The following is a 20,545-nucleotide window of genomic DNA, read 5'->3' on the forward strand; positions in this document are numbered from 1 at the left end:
CGTGACGGCGGTGTTCCACCGTGACGGCGGTGTTCCACCGTGACGGCGGTGTTTCACCGTGACGGCGGTGTTTCACCGTGACGGCGGTGTTCCACCGTGACGGCGGTGTTCCACCGTGACGGCGGTGTTCCCGGCGAGGGAGGCGAGGGGTCCGGCAGCGGGATTTGGGAGCGTGCGGCGTCTGGAAGACGAGGGGACTTGTGGAGGCCGCAGCGAGGAGAGAGAGGAGAGCGAGCGAGCCGGGATGTGGGCGAGCGGGCGGGCCAAGTGGGGGTATGGGCGGCTGCCGGCGGGCGGATTGGCGCTGCGGCCGCCGCTGGCCGACCCGCTCGGCCGATCGATTTGGCCACCAAGGCGGTGGTGGGGGCCCCCCCCTCACCCCCCTTACACTTTGACGAGCCCCCCACCCCCCCCCCCCCAACCACCCGGACCGTGAGCGTCCCGCGCTGGCTCGGCTCGGATGTGGCAGTGGAAATGGGGTACGTGCGACACCCGTGTGACCCCGCGTGACCCCCGCGTGACCCCCGTGTAACCCCGCATGACCCCCGTGTGACCCCCGCGTGACCCCCGTGTGACCCAACCCCCCCCCCCCCCACCCCGGTGTGGCTCAGACAGCCATGGGCCCGGTGAGGAGTTGTCCAGACTCTCCGTCCCCGCAGGCCGAGGGGCCGGTGGTTGGGACTCCGCCCACTGCCACCATCGCCACCGCCACCGTTCCCTCCATGGCCTCCGGGCAAAGCAGAGACCCTGAGAGACACAACAACAACAACAACATCGTCAACAGCAACAACAGGTGGCAGTAGCCACGAAGTGACGGTGACGTCACCGCAGTGCTCGTGCCAGGCTAGGTGCACTTTGAGGATATCACGTGACGTGCGGAATGCTCGCCGCTGGCAGGAGGTGACGGGACAGACTCAGGTGCCATGGGTTGCTGACTCAGATGACTGATAGATGCATCACCACCTGGTTAGGGCTATATGGGGGATCTTTGTGTGCGTCGGAAAAACGTGGAGCCCTCCAATGGAACATCTTCGCCGGTTCATTCAGGCTGGCCTACCCCTGGGTTTAACCAGGCTGGATTGTGCGAGCTCACAAATGGCTTGAGAGATCTGGACATATTCCAATCAGTGAGCTCCTCCGGCAGGCGAGGCTGCATTGGCTGGGTCATGTAGCCCGCATGCCCTGCCAATGCATGGCCAAGCAGTTTCTGTTTGGCCGAACAGACGAGGCTAAACGGGCACGGCACGGGCTGGAGACGAGATGGAGTGACGTGGTACGGGAGGATATGGAGCTAAGTGGACTTGCCAATGACTGGTACCAGCGGTGTCATGATCAGCCTCTGTGGAGAAGGAGGCTTGTGAAGGACGCTACTGGGCGGTGGGGAGGCAGTCGCCCTCAAACAACAACGGAGGGCAGAGAGGAGTGACGCTCACAACAACGAGCGGAGAACCGGGCTGCTAAAATGCAGCAACTTGGCAAAGTAGGGGGTACAGAGTTGGTGCATCTGCCAGTCATCTCAGTCAGCCAACCCATGGCACCTGGGTCTGTCCCGTGACCTCCTGTCAGCGAGCCTTCGACACTTCACGTGGCCTCATGGCGCACCTGGCCTGGCACAGTGGCGAATGGCGGTTGTGTTGGTGTTGGAGAAACACACACGGCCGGTGCTGCTCTACGGGGACCACAGGTGGTGCATTTGCCACCCCGACTGAACATCTGTGAAAAAGAGCTTTCGTGCTCGTGCGATTCCTCCAGTCCAAATGCAGATTTCTGCTTCAAGTGAACCCATGGCACCCGCTGGGTGCGTCCCGTGACCTCCTTCCCGCCTGGTATGCAGGAGGTCGCGGGTTCCATCCCGGCCCTGATGCCTGCTGTATATGCGGAGTTTGCGCGTCTCTCTCTCCCCGCGGCCGCGTTGGATTTTTCTCCGGGTCCTCCGGTTTTTCCCCCTCCGCACTTAGAATCAAGGTCACGCATATTTGGCCGCGGCTATACATTCCCACGCGATGACGATAAGAAGCCAACTTCGTTGAGCGATCGTGTGTTGTGATAAGCCAGGGGCGGTCGCTTCTGAAAAAGAAAAAGCTACATAGCTCCGTGGGGGGCCTAACACCTGGTAAAGTAAATAAGTATATATAAAAACCTTTTTTTTAAACACGCTTTTATGAAGTGTACTAGTAGTGGCAGAACTCCACGAATCCAGGAAGTGGCCCCGAAGCTTGCCATAACGTAAGGGACCGTGGCCAATTACAGATAAACGTCAGTTGACAGTGGACAATTAGAGGCAAGCCGAAACATAACATAGAAAAAAATGTTTAAAAATGTACATATATTTTTTATGATAGGATATAGTATTGTCATCAGTATGCCATAAGTATACCAAGTTTGCAGTCGATACCACATTGGGAAGTGGGTTACAATTGAGTTACAAGATTTGAGGATACAACAACAACGACAACAGCAGACAGAGCGAGTTAAAATGAAAGCGTGTAACAAAAAAAAGTTTCATCCTTTTAAAGTGCACGGCACCAGCGCTGTTGTGACATCACCGCCACTTAGTGGTGAACGGCGGTTGTTGTTGTTGTTGTTGCTGCTGTTGTTGTTGTGGTGTGTCGGAGCGTGTGGCAACTGCCCCACACACACACACACGCACCTGGCAGGCAAGCGACGTTGTCCACCAGCTCCGCCCGTAGTGCGGGCGACTCGTTGTCCACCTCGTACAGCGCAGCGCTTCCGCCTCCCGCCTCCAGCAGCACTGCTTATAAAAGACAAAGGTCCCCCGGGTAGCCTTCTAACAGACCGTTGGGGCAAGTGCTGTTCGCGAGCATCGCCCATGAAGGCCGGCACGGCACACGAGGGTGGCCAGCACCACGCCCGGCCGCCTTTGTCTCCCCTGCGCTGATGCTTTACACACCGCACCAGGGACTACTTCGAGGCTGCCGCAACCTAAGGGAGGCCCCCGGGGCCCGGTCAAAATATTCTCCACTGTTATTGACCGTGAGCGGGGATTGAACTCGGGTCTCCCAAGGTTCGTAGCGCTAGGCCTCGCAAGGTAAGGTAATTTACCATTTTTACCAGGTAAAAGGGTAAAGTTGTTGACATGCCAAGGGGTAAGGTAAAGGGTAGGGTAAAGGTAGCGTGGAATAATTACCCGGTAGGGTAAAGGTAGCGCGAAGTATTATCCGGTAAACGCCCCGTTTACCGTAAACGCCCCGTTTACCGTTAACGCCCCGTTTACCGTAAACGCCCCGTTTACCGTTAACGCCCCGTTTACCGTAAACGCCCCGTTTACCGTAAACGCCCCGTTTACCGTAAACGCCCCGTTTACCGTTAACGCCCCGTTTACCGTAAACGCCCCGTTTACCGTAAACGCCCCGTTTACCGTAAACGCCCCGTTTACCGTAAACGCCCCGTTTACCGTAAACGCCCCGTTTACCGTTAACGCCTTGTTTACCGCTCGCTAAAAGCTCCGTGGCGTAGTTCGCGGCCTCCATTTAAAATTGGAATCGAGATTGTTCAATACGAATAAAGCGCTCTACCTAGCATTTACCTGTTATAGACCTTGTTCATGTGTAGTGGTACCCCAGTAATTACCCTGTAATCGGCTAATTTGTATGGGGTAAGGGTAAAAGGTAGGGTAAACGTAGGCTCGTTGCTTTTGACCTTTTGACCTTTTACCTTACCTTGCCGAGGCCTACGTAGCGCCGTGCTCTAACCACTACGCTACCGCTCCTCACGAACATGCCAAACACACGCGCAACCACAAGCATGCACGCAGCACACACGCCCAGGTCACTCTTGCGAATGAGACTCATCCTGGGTCTCTTCAGTTCTCACCCCGGTTCACCAAAATGAACTTGACAACCCCTGAAGCGCGAGAGATAGGTCACTACCCGCAACAGCAAACGCCAACTCGACAATTTCAACCGAGAAGATGGATTCTATCTTAGCAATCATTGGAAAGATTTGATTAACCATTTCGGGTCTTAATTGATTGTTCACTCTTACAGTGGCTTTCAGACAGCATACATTATAAAAAAAATTCGTCTCCCCCCTCCTCTTTTCAGAATATAGATGGACTAGTCCTAAATAAACTGCCAAATCGCTGCGCGTGGCGCTAACGTTTTTTATAAATAAATAAATGCGCCGTTTAAAAATAAATTTATGCAAACCAACACACCTGAAGACGACCGTTTGTGTTATGGTCGAAATGTCGTGGGAATTTTTATTGTTTTTTATATATATTTTATTGTTTTGTTGTTTCCCTTCAACGTGACTTTACCGAAAGAACTAAGCATATGGATACCAACACGTTGCGCGTAGATTCTAAATTGAAAACCCATTTGCTTGGAACTGCTTTGTGCGTGTGTTAGCTTGTTGTCCTTCCCCTGCACCTCCGATTAGCACGGTTGTCTACGTGCGGTACGTTAAGAAGTTCAACGTACGTACACGTATTATGTATGTGGTGTAGCGGTTAGCGCTACGCTGTGCTACGAGAACCTGGCGACTCGGGTTCGAGTCCCGCTCACGGCCAACACCGGTGGTGACGATTATCTGAACCGGTCCTGGGCCTCCCCTAGGTCGACTCAGCCTCAAAATGAGTACCTGGCGCGATGTGTAAGCATCGCCACTGGGGGAAAACAAAGGCGGGCGGAGGCGTGGTGTTGGCCACCCAACCCCTTCGTGATGCCGTGCCGGCCTTCACCGGTGCTGCTCGCTTAACAGCACTTGCCCCTGCAGTCTTCCATGACTATACGGGGGATCTTTGACTTTGTGGGGGAAGGACAACAAACTAAACACAAAAGCTATTTAGAAAAAAAAAATTAGTTTTGATGATGATTTAAAAGCGCATGGCTCCCTAATATCGGAAGCAAGAGCGTTCCAGACGGCCGCAGAAGCGCAATTTGAAAGCGCCGCGGCGATGCGGCGTCCGCCCTCTTTGTTCGATGGGCGGCCGAAAAGCCGCTGGTGGGGATGGCCGGAGTTTGCGTGACGATGGGTTTTAGGCTCCTTGACGAGATTCAGCCGAGGTTTCATTTGTGGCGAGCACCTCAGCGGGTAAGCCGACAGCGGTTGACCTACGGATAGACTCGTCCTCCCCTCCCCTCGCCGTAAGAACGTGGAATTGCAACCAGTCGGCGCTGCGGGGGGGCCGCGGAAGCGCGGAGATGCCCATCTGGAAGGTCACCCGTGCGATGCGGTGCCAGGGGCCCCGCGGAGACAACCACACGCACACACGGGATCCAGGAAATCGCCGCCACTCACCCTCTCCGCTCGAGTCCACTTCCACAACGTTCCCCTGCGGAGTTGGGGGGGGGGGGGGCGGGGGGGGAGGGCGGGAGGGATGCGAAACGTCGGGGAGGGCGGGGCGACACGGAACCCGGGGTCATGGGACGACGGGGGGGGGGGCGGTGGTGGCACCGCGATCGGCTCGGAAAATGGCAACAATTCCGCGGTTTACGATCCGACGGGAAAACACCGTGACGTGTCGGTTACTTACATTCATCGTTAGTCCTCCTTTGCCAGTGCCAACATATAATAATAATAATAGGGATTTTCCCCTTTTTTCTGGCAACAAAATTTAAACCTTTTTAACGAGGAATCATGTTTACTGCATCAACCACAATAACTGTGGTCAAAATGCAAAACAAAAAAAACGCTGATAATGACGCATTAGGAATAGGTTTTACCCTTTTAACTGGCACAAAAACTGACACCTTTATTCAAGGCATCATGTCTGCAATAACCACAACACAAGCAGTCAAAATGCAAACAAAAAAGACAACTCTGATAATGATATGCACTGTCCTTGAATTTGATTGGTCCACACCCGAGACGGCTTTTCTTAGAGCCTAGTCTCCACTGGTGTTGGACCAGAAGACGCCAAAAGGCGTACAACTCAAAAACAGCGCACTATCAGAGTATTGAGGGCTCGGGGTGAGCATTTACATTATGAGACCTCCTTTGCCAGTAACAAGATATAGGAATAGGTTTTACCCTTTAAACAGTGCATATTATTATCAGAGTTGTCTTTTTTCTTTGCATTTTGACTGCTTGTGTTGTGGTTATTGCAAACATGATGCCTTGAATAAAGGTGTCAGTTTTTGTGCCAGTTAAAAGGGTAAAGCCTATTACTATATCATGTTACTGGCAAAGGAGGTCTCATAATGTAAATATGACGCACTGTCAACCCGCGTCGCCGTCAATTGCCGATTGCCGATTCGCGAGCGTTGCGAACGTCGCGTGGGATGGGTGGCAGTGCGGTTGGGCTGGGGGAGGGGGGTGGTGGTGGTGTGGGGGGCGGTGAATTCACCTCCAGGTCGCGCGTGCCCAGCGAGCCCGGCAGGAAGGAGCCGACGCCGAGCCCCTCCGCCGTCTGCAACGAGGCGCATCGCTCACACTGTAGCTCACCAACACCGTCACTCGCCCGCTCCGTAACCCACACACTGGTACAGTCACCCTCCTGCACTGTAACCCACACACTGGTACAGTGACCCTCCTGCACTGTAACCCGCACGCTGGTATAGTGACCTTCCTGCACTGTAACCCACACACTGGTACAGTGACCCTCCTGCACTGTAACCCACACGCTGGTACAGTGACCCTCCTGCACTGTAACCCACACGCTGGTACAGTGACCCTCCTGCACTGTAACACACACACACACACTGGTACAGTGACCCTCCTGCTCTGTAACCCACACACTGGTACAGTGACCCTCCTGCACTGTAACCCACACACTGGTACAGTCACCCTCCTGCACTGTAACCCGCACGCTGGTACAGTGACCCTCCTGCACTGTAACCCACACACTGGTACAGTGACCCTCCTGCACTGTAACACACACACGCTGGTACAGTCACCCTCCTGCACTGTAACCCACACGCTGGTACAGTGACCCTCCTGCACTGTAACCCACACGCTGGTACAGTGACCCCCCTGCACTGTAACCCACACACTGGTACAGTGACCCTCCTGCTCTGTAACCCACACGCTGGTACAGTGACCCTCCTGGACTGTAACACACACACTGGTACAGTGATCCTCCTGCACTGTAACCCACACGCTGGTACGGTCACCCTCCCGCTCTGTAACCCACACACTGGCACAGTGACCCTCCTGCACTGTAACCCACACGCTGGCACAGTGACCCTCCCGCTCTGTAACCCGCACGCTGGCACAGTGACCCTCCCGCTCTGTAACCCACACACTGGTACAGTGACCCTCCTGCACTGTAACCCGCACACTGGTACAGTGACCCTCCTGCACTGTAACCCGCACACTGGCACAGTGACCCTCCCGCTCTGTAACCCACACGCTGGCACAGTGACCCTCCCGCTCTGTAACCCGCACGCTGGCACAGTGACCCTCCCGCTCTGTAACCCGCACACTGGCACAGTGACCCTCCCGCTCTGTAACCCGCACGCTGGCACCCGCATCTCACCGGCTCGCCGCCCGTGGGGCTCTCCCCGTTGACGTCGCCCGCTCCGTCGGCCTCGTGCGAGGCGCCGCTGGTTGAGGACGCGACGGACATTGAGGAGCGGGCGCCGCTGGAGCCTCCGCCAGCGCCGCCGCCGGCGCCGCTGCTGCTGCTGCTCATCGGCTCCACTGGGCAGCCGATGGGAAGCAAAACAACAGCGTCAACGGGTTCCCTTGACGCCGTCCGGGCCAGAGGGGGTCGCAGTAGTGGGGGGGTGGGGGGCAGGGGTGGGTGGGTCGGGTCGGGTGGGGTTGGGGGGGGGGGGCGCTGTTCGAGTTACCCTCGGGGGACGAGACGGTGGAGGAGGCAGACGACGAGGTGGCGGAGTAGGCCGAGTTTTCCACGCCGCACGGCATGGGCAGCGCCAGCAGTTCTCCGGCCACCGACAACACGGAGATCTGCAGCGGGCACGGCGGCGGCGGAGGCGGCGGCGGGGTGAGGGCGGGCGAGCCAAGCCGCCCTCGAGCAAACTTAACGCCCGCGCAGATGACGATGATCACAACGACGACGACGATGAACGCGATTTGTAACGAGCGCGCATTACTGCGCTGATCGGGACGCGAGGTTCGATCGACGAGACTCGCGAGGGCGTGGAGACTGAGCTCCAAGTCCCTCGCATGTGAATCTGATCCAGGTGAGAGGCTGAACCAGGTGAGAGGCTGGACCAGGTGAGAGACTGAACCATGTGAGAGGCTGAACCAGGTGAGAATCTGAACCAGGTGAGAGACTGAACCAGGTGAGAGACTGAACCAGGTGAGGGGCTGAACAAGGTGAGAGTCTGGACAGGTGACGGCCTGAACCAGGTGAGAGACTGAACCAGGTGAGAGACTGAACCAGGTGAGAGGCTGATCCAGGTGAGAGACTGAACCAGGTGAGAGTCTGAACCAGGTGAGAGGCTGAACCAGGTGAGTGACTGAACCAGGTGAGAGACTGAACCAGGTGAGGCCCTGAACCAGGTGAGAGTCTGAACCAGGTGAGAGTCTGAACCAGGTGAGGCCCTGAACCAGGTGAGAGTCTGAACCAGGTGAGAGTCTGAACCAGGTGAGAGGCTGAACCAGGTGAGAGTCTGAACTAGGTGAGGCTGAACCAGGTGAGAGTCTGAACCAGGTGAGAGACTGAACCAGGTGAGAGACTGAACCAGGTGAGAGTCTGAACCAGGTGAGAGTCTGAACCAGGTGAGGCTGAACCAGGTGAGGGTCTGAACCAGGTGAGAGACTGAACCAGGTGAGGCCCTGAACCAGGTGAGAGTCTGAACCAGGTGAGAGGCTGAACCAGGTGAGTGACTGAACCAGGTGAGAGACTGAACCAGGTGAGGCCCTGAACCAGGTGAGAGTCTGAACCAGGTGAGAGGCTGAACCAGGTGAGTGACTGAACCAGGTGAGAGACTGAACCAGGTGAGAGTCTGAACCAGGTGAGAGTCTGAACCAGGTGAGAGGCTGAACCAGGTGAGAGGCTGAACCAGGTGAGAGACTGGACCAGGTGAGAGGCTGAACCAGGTGAGAGTCTGAACCAGGTGAGAGACTGAACCAGGTGAGAGTCTGAACCAGGTGAGAGATGGAACCAGGTGAGAGGCTGAACCAGGTAAGAGCCTGAACCAGGTGAGACCCTGAACCAGGTGAGAGTCTGAACCAGGTGAGAGTCTGAACCAGGTAAGGGCCTGAACCAGGTGAGACCCTGAACCAGGTGAGAGGCTGAACCAGGTAAGAGTCTGAACCAGGTGAGGGTCTGAACCAGGTGAGAGCCTGAACCAGGTGAGAGACTGAACCAGGTGAGAGACTGAACCAGGTGAGAGTCTGAACCAGGTGAGAGTCTGAATCAGGTGAGAGTCTGAACCAGGTGAGAGTCTGAACCAGGTGAGAGACTGAACCAGGTGAGAGACTGAACCAGGTGAGAGTCTGAACCAGGTGAGGCCTTGAACCAGGTGAGAGTCTGAACCAGGTGAGAGGCTGAACCAGGTGAGACCCTGAACCAGGTGAGAGTCTGAACCAGGTGAGAGACTGAACCAGGTGAGAGCCTGAACCAGGTGAGAGTCTGAACCAGGTGAGGCCCTGAACCAGGTGAGAGTCTGAACCAGGTGAGAGGCTGAACCAGGTGAGACCCTGAACCAGGTGAGAGTCTGAACCAGGTGAGAGTCTGAACCAGGTAAGGGCCTGAACCAGGTGAGAGTCTGAACCAGGTGAGAGTCTGAACCAGGTGAGGCTGAACCAGGTGAGAGTCTGAACCAGGTGAGGCTGAACCAGGTGAGGGTCTGAACCAGGTGAGAGACTGAACCAGGTGAGGCCCTGAACCAGGTGAGAGTCTGAACCAGGTGAGAGGCTGAACCAGGTGAGTGACTGAACCAGGTGAGAGACTGAACCAGGTGAGGCCCTGAACCAGGTGAGAGTCTGAACCAGGTGAGAGGCTGAACCAGGTGAGTGACTGAACCAGGTGAGAGACTGAACCAGGTGAGAGTCTGAACCAGGTGAGAGTCTGAACCAGGTGAGAGGCTGAACCAGGTGAGAGGCTGAACCAGGTGAGAGACTGGACCAGGTGAGAGGCTGAACCAGGTGAGAGTCTGAACCAGGTGAGAGACTGAACCAGGTGAGAGTCTGAACCAGGTGAGAGATGGAACCAGGTGAGAGGCTGAACCAGGTAAGAGCCTGAACCAGGTGAGACCCTGAACCAGGTGAGAGTCTGAACCAGGTGAGAGTCTGAACCAGGTAAGGGCCTGAACCAGGTGAGACCCTGAACCAGGTGAGAGGCTGAACCAGGTAAGAGTCTGAACCAGGTGAGGGTCTGAACCAGGTGAGGGCCTGAACCAGGTGAGAGACTGAACCAGGTGAGAGACTGAACCAGGTGAGAGTCTGAACCAGGTGAGAGTCTGAATCAGGTGAGAGTCTGAACCAGGTGAGAGTCTGAACCAGGTGAGAGACTGAACCAGGTGAGAGACTGAACCAGGTGAGAGTCTGAACCAGGTGAGGCCTTGAACCAGGTGAGAGTCTGAACCAGGTGAGAGGCTGAACCAGGTGAGACCCTGAACCAGGTGAGAGTCTGAACCAGGTGAGAGACTGAACCAGGTGAGAGCCTGAACCAGGTGAGAGTCTGAACCAGGTGAGGCCCTGAACCAGGTGAGAGTCTGAACCAGGTGAGAGGCTGAACCAGGTGAGACCCTGAACCAGGTGAGAGTCTGAACCAGGTGAGAGTCTGAACCAGGTAAGGGCCTGAACCAGGTGAGAGTCTGAACCAGGTGAGAGTCTGAACCAGGTGAGGCTGAACCAGGTGAGAGTCTGAACCAGGTGAGAGACTGAACCAGGTGAGAGTCTGAACCAGGTAAGAGACTGAACCAGGTGAGAGACTGAACCAGGTGAGAGCCTGGACCAGGTGAGAGACTGAACCAGGTGAGAACCTGAACCAGGTGAGAGTCTGAACCAGGTGAGAGACTGAACCAGGTGAGAGCCTGAACCAGGTGAGACCTTGAACCAGGTGGATACTGAACCAGGTGAAGGCCTGAATCAGGTGAGGGTCTGAACCAGGTGAGAGTCTGGATAGGTGAGACCCTGAACCAGGTGAGAGACTGAACCAGGTGAGGGTCTGAACCAGGTGAGAGACTGAACCAGGTGAGAGTCTGGACAGGTGAGAGACTGAACCAGGTGAGAGACTGAACCAGGTGAGAGACTGAACCAGGTGAGAGACTGAACCAGGTGAGAGTCTGAACCAGGTGAGGGTCTGAACCAGGTGAGAGTCTGAACCAGGTGAGAGACTGAACCAGGTGAGAGACTGAACCAGGTGAGAGACTGAACCAGGTGAGATCTGAGCATCTTTTATCCGTGGCCATCTAGAACGTGGCAACCACTGTCGTCACCATTATCATCATTGTCATCATCGTCACCATCATCGTCACCATCATCGTCGTCATCACCATCATCATCATCACCATCGTCGCTGTCGCCCCACCTTTGCTGCACATTTGCCCATTTGCAGCAGCAGCAGCAGCATCGGCGTTCAACCCACACCGACTCTTCAGAGAGACGTTCGAAGGTCCCCACCTCTTTGTTAAATCCCCCACCTCTTCCTTAAGGCCCCACCTCTTCCTAAAAGCCCCCACAACACTTCTTTCTCCCGGCTTTCGCTCGGCAACGCTGAGCCTCGGCTCGGCGCCCCTGGTGACGACTGCACGCCGTTGCTACGATGCCAGAGAGGCACCTTTTTTAGACTACTTTTAGGCCCAAACATCGGTAACTTACACACACACACACACAATGTACATACATTACGCACGAGTCATTAACTGTGAATAACCCAACTAATAACAGATACCCATTGTAGTTTGTATGGCTACGTTAAACCCCCATCCCCATCTCACAGTCGCTGGTGTTCGCACCGGACCGACTGACAAGCGACGACATCACATCTACCCTTAGCGCTCTTTAAGACCGAAACAGCAGGAGGATTTTTCTCTACGACTCTGTGGCTGTCGTCGATGCTGCTGCTGCTGCTGCTGGTTGTTGTTGTTTTTACCGGCAAAACGTCACGGCACTCGAATTGTAAATGTTGTAGTGGGTTTACTACACTATACACTACACTATACACTACATTATACACTGCACTATACACTACACTATACACTACATTAAACACTGCACTATACACTACACTATACACTACATTATACACTACACTATACACTGCACTATACACTGCACTATACACTGCACTATACACTGCACTATACACTACACTACTATACACTACACTATACACTACATTATACACTGCACTATTCACTGTACTATACACTATACTATACACTACACTACTATACACTACACACTACTATACACTACACTACTATACACTACACTATACACTACACTACTATACACTACACACTACACTATCATTGCAAATGTTGTAGTGGGGTTTTACTCTCCAACACACAACCGCCTAGTGCTTAACTAGTAAGGACTTGGCACGTTTTGTCTATGTGACAAACCTTACTAAATCGGCTGCGGCGGGTTTAGCGAAACATTCATGTTTACGTAATCTTTGGTTCTTTCGGTAAAGTCACGTAGGTAGAAAAAATAATAGATCACGCCGGTTTTTTTGTTGTTGCCGTGGTTGTCCCCCACCTGATGACGATTGCTTGCGTTGCGATCTGTTATTTTTACATTTTATTTTTCTACCCACTACGTGACTTCACCGACAGAGCCAAAGAGCGTGGATTCCTGCAGTGACGGAAGCTTCAAAACATGAATATTTACGCGACCTAAACCCAGAAATCTCCAATTACAGATGAATATTTTCACGGCTGCCACGGCCGCTGCCACTGCTGCCGATGATGATGACGGCTATGACGATGAGGATGACTCGGTAGCGCTCTCGCCTGCGGGTGGGAGTCATCGTCGGAGGAGGCGCTGGGTTTCTTGCCGCGGGAGCGGCTGCCCATGCGGTTCAGAACGGCGCCGTCCAGCACCGAGGAGGTATGGGACCTGTGAACGAACATCGTCGTCAACATCATCATCATCAATATCGTCGTCATCATCAACATCTACGTCGGCGTCGTCGTCATCAACATCATCGTCAACATCAACATCGTCATCATCATCATCATCGTCGTCGGCATCGTCGGGATTATCGTCATCGTCATCAACATCATCCTCGTCATCAACATCGTTGTCGTCGTCATCATCTACATCATCATTGTCGTCATTATCATCAACATCATCATCATACAGATTTGTATACCCTAAATGTGAGTGGTATGCCTCTGCCACTGTTGATGTTTACACACGGCACCAGATCCTCGACGAAGGCCGAGTCGACCTTAGGGGTAGGCCCGGGAACGGTTCGGACAGTCGCCACTGTCTGTTGGTCTCGGAACGGCAATCCAAACTCGGGTCGCCGTAGCGTAGCGCAGCGCTAACCACTGCGCCGCCGCTCCCCACACAGACAAACATCAACCTTGGCTCGCTCACAGCAAGTGCTGCTATAGCGAGCGCCTACGAAGGCAGGCACGGCGCACGAACGGCGCGGGTGGCCAACACAGTGACGATGTTAACACACCGCGGCCGGGCACTCATTCGAGGCCGAGTCGACCTAGGGGAGGGCCCCGTGCGCCGTCTCGCTCGCTCACTTTCCGCCGTTCGTCTTCACGTCGGGCTCCACGGTGAAGTCATCGGCGCCCAGTGGCGGTCCGGCCGTCGCCGTCGTCATGGCGACCGAGCGCAGCGCCGTGGCGACGGCGTGCGGGTGGGGGCCGTCGCCGCGGTGACAGGGGAGGGGCGGCTGCCGGGCCGGGGGCGGCTCCTCGCCCTGCGCAAGCGGCGGGGCGCTCGCGACGAACGGGGGCAGCCCGTTCAGGGCCTCCAGCAGCGAGACCGCCTCGTAGCCCGGGGGCAGCGGCTCCGACGACTTGGGAGGGGGGGGGGGGGCAGGGGGGAAGGTGGGTGGCGGGGGGCAGGAAGTCATCATCATCGTCGTCGTCAGAAGCAGCAGCAGCAGCAGCAGCATCATCGCGATCATCTATGTATGTACAGTATGCTAACTTTCGCGCTGTACGTAGCAACCGTGCCAATCACAGCTGCGGGGGAAGGACAACAAGCTGTGGGTCTTAGTGTGAGTCTATGGGTCTCTGTGTGAGTCTATGCATCTCTGTGTGAGTCTATGGGTCCTAATGTGAATCAATGTGCCTCTGTGTGAGTCTATGGGTCTCTGTGTGAGTCAATGGGTCTCTGTGTGAGTCAGTGGGTCTCTGTGTGAGTCTGTGGGTCTCTGTGCGAGTCTGTGGGTCTCTGTGCGAGTCTATGGGTCTCTGTGTGAGTCTACGGGTCTCTGTGTGAGTCCATGGGTCTCTGTGTGAGTCTATTGGTCTCTGTAGTGAGTATATGGGTCTCTGTGTGAGTCTATGAGTCTCTGTGTGAGTCTATGGGTCTCTGTGTGAGTCTATAGGTCTCTGTAGTGAGTCTATGGGTCTCTGTGTGTGTCTACGTGTCTCTGTGTGAGTCTATATGTCTCTGTGTGATTCTATGGGTCTCTGTGTGAGTCTATAGGTCTCTGTGTGAGTCTACGGGTCTCTGTGTGAGTCTGTGGGTCTTTGTGTGAGTCTATGCGTCTCTGTGCGAGTCTATGGGTCTCTGTGTGAGTCTGTGGGTCTCTGTGTGAGTCTGTGGGTCTCTGTAGTGAGTCTATGGGTCTCTGTGTGAGTCTATGGGTCTCTGTAGTGAGTCTATGGGTCTCTGTGTGTCTATGTGTCTCTGTGTGAGTCTATATGTCTCTGTGTGAGTCTATATGTCTCTGTGTGATTCTATGGGTCTCTGTGTGAGTCTATAGGTCTCTGTGTGAGTCTACGGGTCTCTGTGTGAGTCTGTGGGTCTTTGTGTGAGTCTATGCGTCTCTGTGCGAGTCTATGGGTCTCTGTGTGAGTCTGTGGGTCTCTGTGTGAGTCTGTGGGTCTCTGTAGTGAGTCTATGGGTCTCTGTGTGAGTCTATGGGTCTCTGTAGTGAGTCTATGGGTCTCTGTGTGTCTATGTGTCTCTGTGTGAGTCTATATGTCTCTGTGTGAGTCTATATGTCTCTGTGTGATTCTATGGGTCTCTGTGTGAGTATATAGGTCTCTGTGTGAGTCTATGGGTCTCCGTGTGAGTCTACGGGTCTCTGTGTGAGTCTATGGGTCTCTGTGTGAGTCTATGGGTCTCTGTGTGAGTCTACGGGTCTCTGTGTGAGTCTGTGGGTCTTTGTGTGAGTCTATGTGTCTCTGTGCGAGTCTATGGGTCTCTGTGTGAGTCTGTGGGTCTCTGTGTGAGTCTGTGGGTCTCTGTAGTGAGTCTATGGGTCTCTGTGTGAGTCTATTGGTCTCTGTAGTGAGTCTATGGGTCTCTGTAGTGAGTCTATGGGTCTCTGTGTGAGTCTATGGGTCTCTGTGTGAGTCTACTGGTCTCTGTAGTGAGTCTACGGGTCTCTGTGTGAGGCTATTGGTCTCTGTGTGAGTCTATGGGTCTCTGTGTGAGTCTACGGGTCTCTGTGTGAGTCTATGGGTCACTGTGTGAGTCTATGGGTCTCTGTGTGAGTCTATGCGTTTCTGTGCGAGTATATGGGCCTCTGTGTGAGTCAATGTACTGCAAGTGAAAGTCATCCTATACAATAACCCTCATCCTCCTCCTCTCTTTCATCTCCCTCACACCCGCCATGATTAAATGCAATTCATAAATTTGATTACTTTATATTAAATTTAAAGAATAAAAATATTAAAAGGTGTTTTGTATTAATAATTTTTATATGAGTACAGTATTTTTGGGTTCTGGAACGAATCATCTGAGTTTCCATTATTTCTTATGGGGAAATTTTCTTCGCTATACGAGTGTTTTTGGATTACGAGCACGTTTCCGGAACGAATTATATTTATTTACCCCGAAGATCCTTGGATGAATTGTGCCTTATGAACGTAAATTATTATTATTACCTTCCCTATACTGTGTACTCCTTTAGTTTTGTTTTTTGTTTGCCGCTTTAACTTTCTGACCCAGTGCCCCGGCTGGACATCTGCGTGAAAGAGCGTCTTAAATATTGATTTGAAGCTTTCGTGACTGCAAGGATCCATACTCTTTGGTTCTATTCGGTAAAGTCACGTAGGTGAAAATAAAATAACAAAAAATCACGACGTTTCGGCCACAACACAAGCGGCCTTCATCAGGTGAAGGGACCAGACTGTCTCGAGGACAGCGCTGGAGTGAACACAGCCAAGCTCAGACCGCGACCTTTAAGCTGTGTGCAAGGAAACAAGGTGCCTTGACAAAGGAATTAGCATAAAAATTAGCATTTGATTGGCCGACTTAGCACGATGAACGGTGTAGTAGGTGGTGTACATGCGGGTGCACATTCCAGTTGGTGCGGGGGGGGGAAGGGGGAGTTTACCTATTGATGGTGTGAAAAGAGAATTTTTATGAGCTGCGAAAGTTTGGGGTACCACTACTTGAAAAATATACTGTACCATAAAATGTAGTAGTGGTACCCCAATAATAATTGCAGAGTAATCGCATCAGACAAGAGACATTTTTTTAAAAAAAATCTTAAGTTACAGGGAAAGCCTGGCGAGTTTTCAAGACGCGATTTAAAAACGTGGAACGGACTTCAGACTCTCCCCAGTGGCCCGAGGGAGGGGATTCCGCAATGGCACGGCGGCCAAATGACCCCAGCCCCCGCCCCCGCCCCGCGGGGTCACCTCCTCGGTGTCGGACGTGTGGGCGGCGAGGAGGGGGGCAGGGGAGGGCCCCGCAGCCACCTTGCGACGCACGGCACGGATCTGTAAAAGTGCCCGGAACGCTGCACACACGCACACAAACACACACGCACAAACACACACACGCACAAACACACACACGCGCACAAACACACACACGCGCACAAACACACACACGCACAAACACACACGCGCACAAACACACACGCACAAACACACACGTGTACACTCGCACACAAAAGCACGTGTTTGGCCGTGAGCTGGGATCGAACTCGCGTCGCCGGGTTCGTAGGGCGGCATGCTAACCGCTGCACTACACACACACAACTACATACAGAAACACACAAAGATCCCCCGTGTAGCCTTAACAGACTGTCGGGGCAAGTGTTGTTAGCGAGAACTGAAGAAGGCCTGCCCGGCACATGAGAGGGTGGGTGGCCAGCACCACGCCCGACTGCTTTTGTCTCCCCAGTGGCGATGTTTACTACACACCGCGCCAGGTACTCATTTGAGGCTGAGTGGACCCAGGGGAGGCCCAGGACCGGTTCAGATAACCGTCACCGGTGTTGGCCGTGAGCGTGAATCGAACTCGGGTCGCCGGGTTCGTAGCGCAGCGTAGCGCTAACCGCTGCACCACCGCTCCCCACAACACACAGGTACACACGCGGACACACACACACAGGGATGACAGAGATACATTGTCTGTGTACTGTGCGCGCGACTAGATAGGCGGCCGTCTCCTCGTGCGGTGCATTGTGGGTTGGGTGACGGGGCGGATTCTATGACGCTATGCCAGCGTTAACCATTGCAAGGCGCACGTGTGCCACTGGCGGGCCCCTGGTGGCCTTTAGTGCTCCAAACCACCCACCCACCCACAGTGTAGCCAACACAGAGCGTTGGGTCAAATGTTAGCAGCAGCAGCAGCAGCAACAACAACTGGGCCCTCCCCCTCTGATAACTTAACAAAGGACACTGCACCAAGCGATTCCACTTTGTGAGCCCCCCCCCACCCAACCGAGGGGGGGAGGATGAGGTGGGGGGGGGGTGGGGGGGTTCCCCTCCTTACGTAGCCGGCAAATGGGGCAGTTGTTGGCCTGGTAGCGCAGGGTGTCGGCGCAGGCGTTGCAGAGGCAGAGGTGGCGGCACGGCAGGATGATGGTGTCCCGCACGTCCGAGAGGCACACCACACACTCGCCGCTGTTGTCGCCACCGTCCTCCTCCGTGCTCTGCGCACGCCAGCCGGAACCCCCGGACGCACGCACGCACGGTGAACTATCGGCAACGGTTGACTTGGCGACGCTTAAAACTGTCCCCGGGTGCCGATGTGCGTTTCGCTCCGTGTGAAGCAAGGGGCCGGGGTGTGCTCGCTTGTTTTATGCGTCGTGGGCCCACCCCTGTGTGACCTGTGTGACCCACGGACGTTTGCCGGAAGGCGGCGGCGGCAGTAGCCGGCGCCAACAATTGCCCAAGCTCTGGGGGTCCTCTGTATATTAAGGCGTTATCGGTCAAGCTCATCAGTGGGAGGAGGCCAGAGGACCCGGGAGAAAACCCGCGGAAAAAAATATCCCTGTACAGAGGCGTAGCTCTCAACCCATACGGTTTACCCAGTATTACTTGTAGAGGGAAATTTAGTTCAGGTCCATGCGGCGTACATCCGTTTCAATACGGGCAACAGAGTGATGGTGAGAGATAGAGTGATGGTGAGAGACAGAGTATACAGAGTGAGAGACAGAGTGATGGTGAGAGACAGAGTGAGAGACAGAGTGAGAGACAGAGTGATGGTGAAAGACAGAGTGAGAGACAGAGCGATGGTGAGAGACAGAGTGAGAGACAGAGTGAGAGACAGAGTGATGGTGAGAGACAGAGTGAGAGACAGAGCGATGGTGAGAGACAGAGTGAGAGACAGAGTGATGGTGAGAGACAGAGTGAGAGACAGAGTGATGGTGAGAGACAGAGTGAGAGACAGAGCAATGGTGAGAGACAGAGTGAGAGACAGAGTGATGGTGAGAGACAGAGTGAGAGACAGAGTGAGAGACAGAGTGATGGTGAGAGACAGAGTGAGAGACAGAGAGACAGAGTGAGAGACAGAGTGATGGTGAGAGAGATGGTGAGAGACAGAGTGAGAGACAGAGTGATGGTGAGAGACAGAGTGAGAGACAGAGTGAGAGACAGAGTGAGAGACAGAGCAATGGTGAGAGGCAGAGTGATGGTGAGAGACAGAGTGATGGTGAGAGACAGAGTGAGAGACAGAGAGACAGAGTGATGGTGAGAGACAGAGTGAGAGACAGAGTGAGAGACAGAGTGAGAGACAGAGTGATGGTGAGAGACAGAGTGAGAGACAGAGTGAGAGACAGAGTGAGAGACAGAGTGATGGTGAGAGACACAGTGAGAGACACAGTGATGGTGAGAGACACAGTGAGAGACAGAGTGAGAGACAGAGTGATGGTGAGAGACAGAGTGATGGTGAGAGACAGAGTGATGGTGAGAGACAGAGTGAGAGACAGAGTGAGAGACAGAGTGATGGTGAGAGACAGAGTGAGAGACAGAGTGATGGTGAGAGACAGAGTGAGAGACAGAGTGATGGTGAGAGACAGAGTGAGAGACAGAGTGAGAGACAGAGTGAGAAACAGAGTGATGGCGAGAGACAGAGTGATGGTGAGAGACAGAGTGAGAGACAGAGTGAGAGACAGAGTGAGAGACAGAGTGAGAGACAGAGTGATGGTGAGAGACAGGGTGAGAGACAGAGTGATGGTGAGAGACAGAGTGAGAGACAGAGTGAGAGACAGAGCAATGGTGAGAGACAGAGTGATGGTGAGAGACAGAGTGAGAGACAGAGTGAGAGACAGAGTGAGAGACAGAGTGAGAGACAAAGTGATGGTGAGAGACAGAGTGATGGTGAGAGACAGAGTGAGAGACAGAATGCGAGACAGAGTGATGGTGAGAGACAGAGTGAGAGACAGAGTGATGGTGAGAGACAGAGTGATGGTGAGAGACAGAGTGAGAGACAGAGTGAGAGACAGTGAGAGACAGAGTGATGGTGAGAGACAGGGTGAGAGACAGAGTGATGGTGAGAGACAGAGTGATGGTGAGAGACAGAGTGATGGTGAGAGACAGAGTGAGAGACAGAGTGATGGTGAGAGACAGAGTGATGGTGAGAGACAGAGTGAGAGACAGAGTGAGAGACAGAGTGAGAGACAGAGTGATGGTGAGAGACAGAGTGATGGTGAGAGACAGGGTGAGAGACAGAGTGATGGTGAGAGACACAGTGATGGTGAGAGACAGAGTGAGAGACAGAGTGATGGTGAGAGACACAGTGATGGTGAGAGACAGAGTGAGAGACAGAGTGATGGTGAGAGAGATGGTGAGAGACAGAGTGAGAGACAGAGTGAGAGGACAGTGATGGTGAGAGACAGAGTGATGGTGAGAGACAGAGTGAGAGACAGAGTGAGAGACAGAGTGATGGTGAGAGACAGAGTGATGGTGAGAGACAGAGTGAGAGACAGAGTGAGAGACACAGTGATGGTGAGAGACAGAGTGAAAGACAGAGTGAGAGACAGAGTGATGGTGAGAGACAGAGTGAGAGACAGAGCGATGGTGAGAGACAGAGTGAGAGACAGAGTGATGGTGAGAGACAGAGTGAGAGACAGAGTGAGAGAGAGAGTGAGAGACAGAGTGATGGTGAGAGACAGAGTGAGAGACAGAGTGATGGTGAGAGACAGAGTGAGAGACAGAGTGAGAGACAGAGTGATGGTGAGAGACAGAGTGAGAGACAGTGATGGTGAGAGACAGAGTGAGAGACAGAGTGATGGTGAGAGACAGAGTGAGAGACAAAGAGACAGAGTGAGAGACAGAGT

At 54.0% G+C, this 20,545-nt stretch overlaps 1 protein-coding gene across 2 annotated transcripts in view; it reads right to left on the reverse strand.

Annotated features, from left to right (window-relative positions):
* Nucleotides 1–594: 594 nt before the first annotated feature.
* Nucleotides 595–20,545, reverse strand: part of LOC116955084 (putative E3 ubiquitin-protein ligase MGRN1) — a 54,109-nt gene continuing 34,158 nt past the window's right edge. Inside the window, exons 10-19 of one of the 2 annotated variants that reach the window (XM_032976049.2) lie at nt 17,758–17,917; nt 16,674–16,774; nt 13,590–13,867; nt 12,840–12,945; nt 7,758–7,875; nt 7,442–7,605; nt 6,311–6,373; nt 5,263–5,296; nt 2,651–2,752; nt 595–747 (exon numbers count right to left, since the gene is read on the reverse strand). In XM_032976049.2, the coding sequence (XP_032831940.2) occupies nt 608–747; nt 2,651–2,752; nt 5,263–5,296; nt 6,311–6,373; nt 7,442–7,605; nt 7,758–7,875; nt 12,840–12,945; nt 13,590–13,867; nt 16,674–16,774; nt 17,758–17,917 (1,266 nt within the window). In that variant the 3' untranslated portion in view covers nt 595–607. Of the gene's footprint in view, nt 748–2,650; nt 2,756–5,262; nt 5,297–6,310; nt 6,374–7,441; nt 7,606–7,757; nt 7,876–12,839; nt 12,946–13,589; nt 13,868–16,673; nt 16,775–17,757; nt 17,918–20,545 lie in introns of both variants that reach the window. The other variant, XM_032976048.2, reaches the window with a different exon arrangement.

Source organism: Petromyzon marinus, chromosome 58, assembly GCF_048934315.1.
Source record: "Petromyzon marinus isolate PM22_M1 ecotype Great Lakes invasive population chromosome 58, UKy_Petmar_22M1.pri1.0, whole genome shotgun sequence".
NCBI classification, from domain to species: domain Eukaryota; kingdom Metazoa; phylum Chordata; class Hyperoartia; order Petromyzontiformes; family Petromyzontidae; genus Petromyzon; species Petromyzon marinus.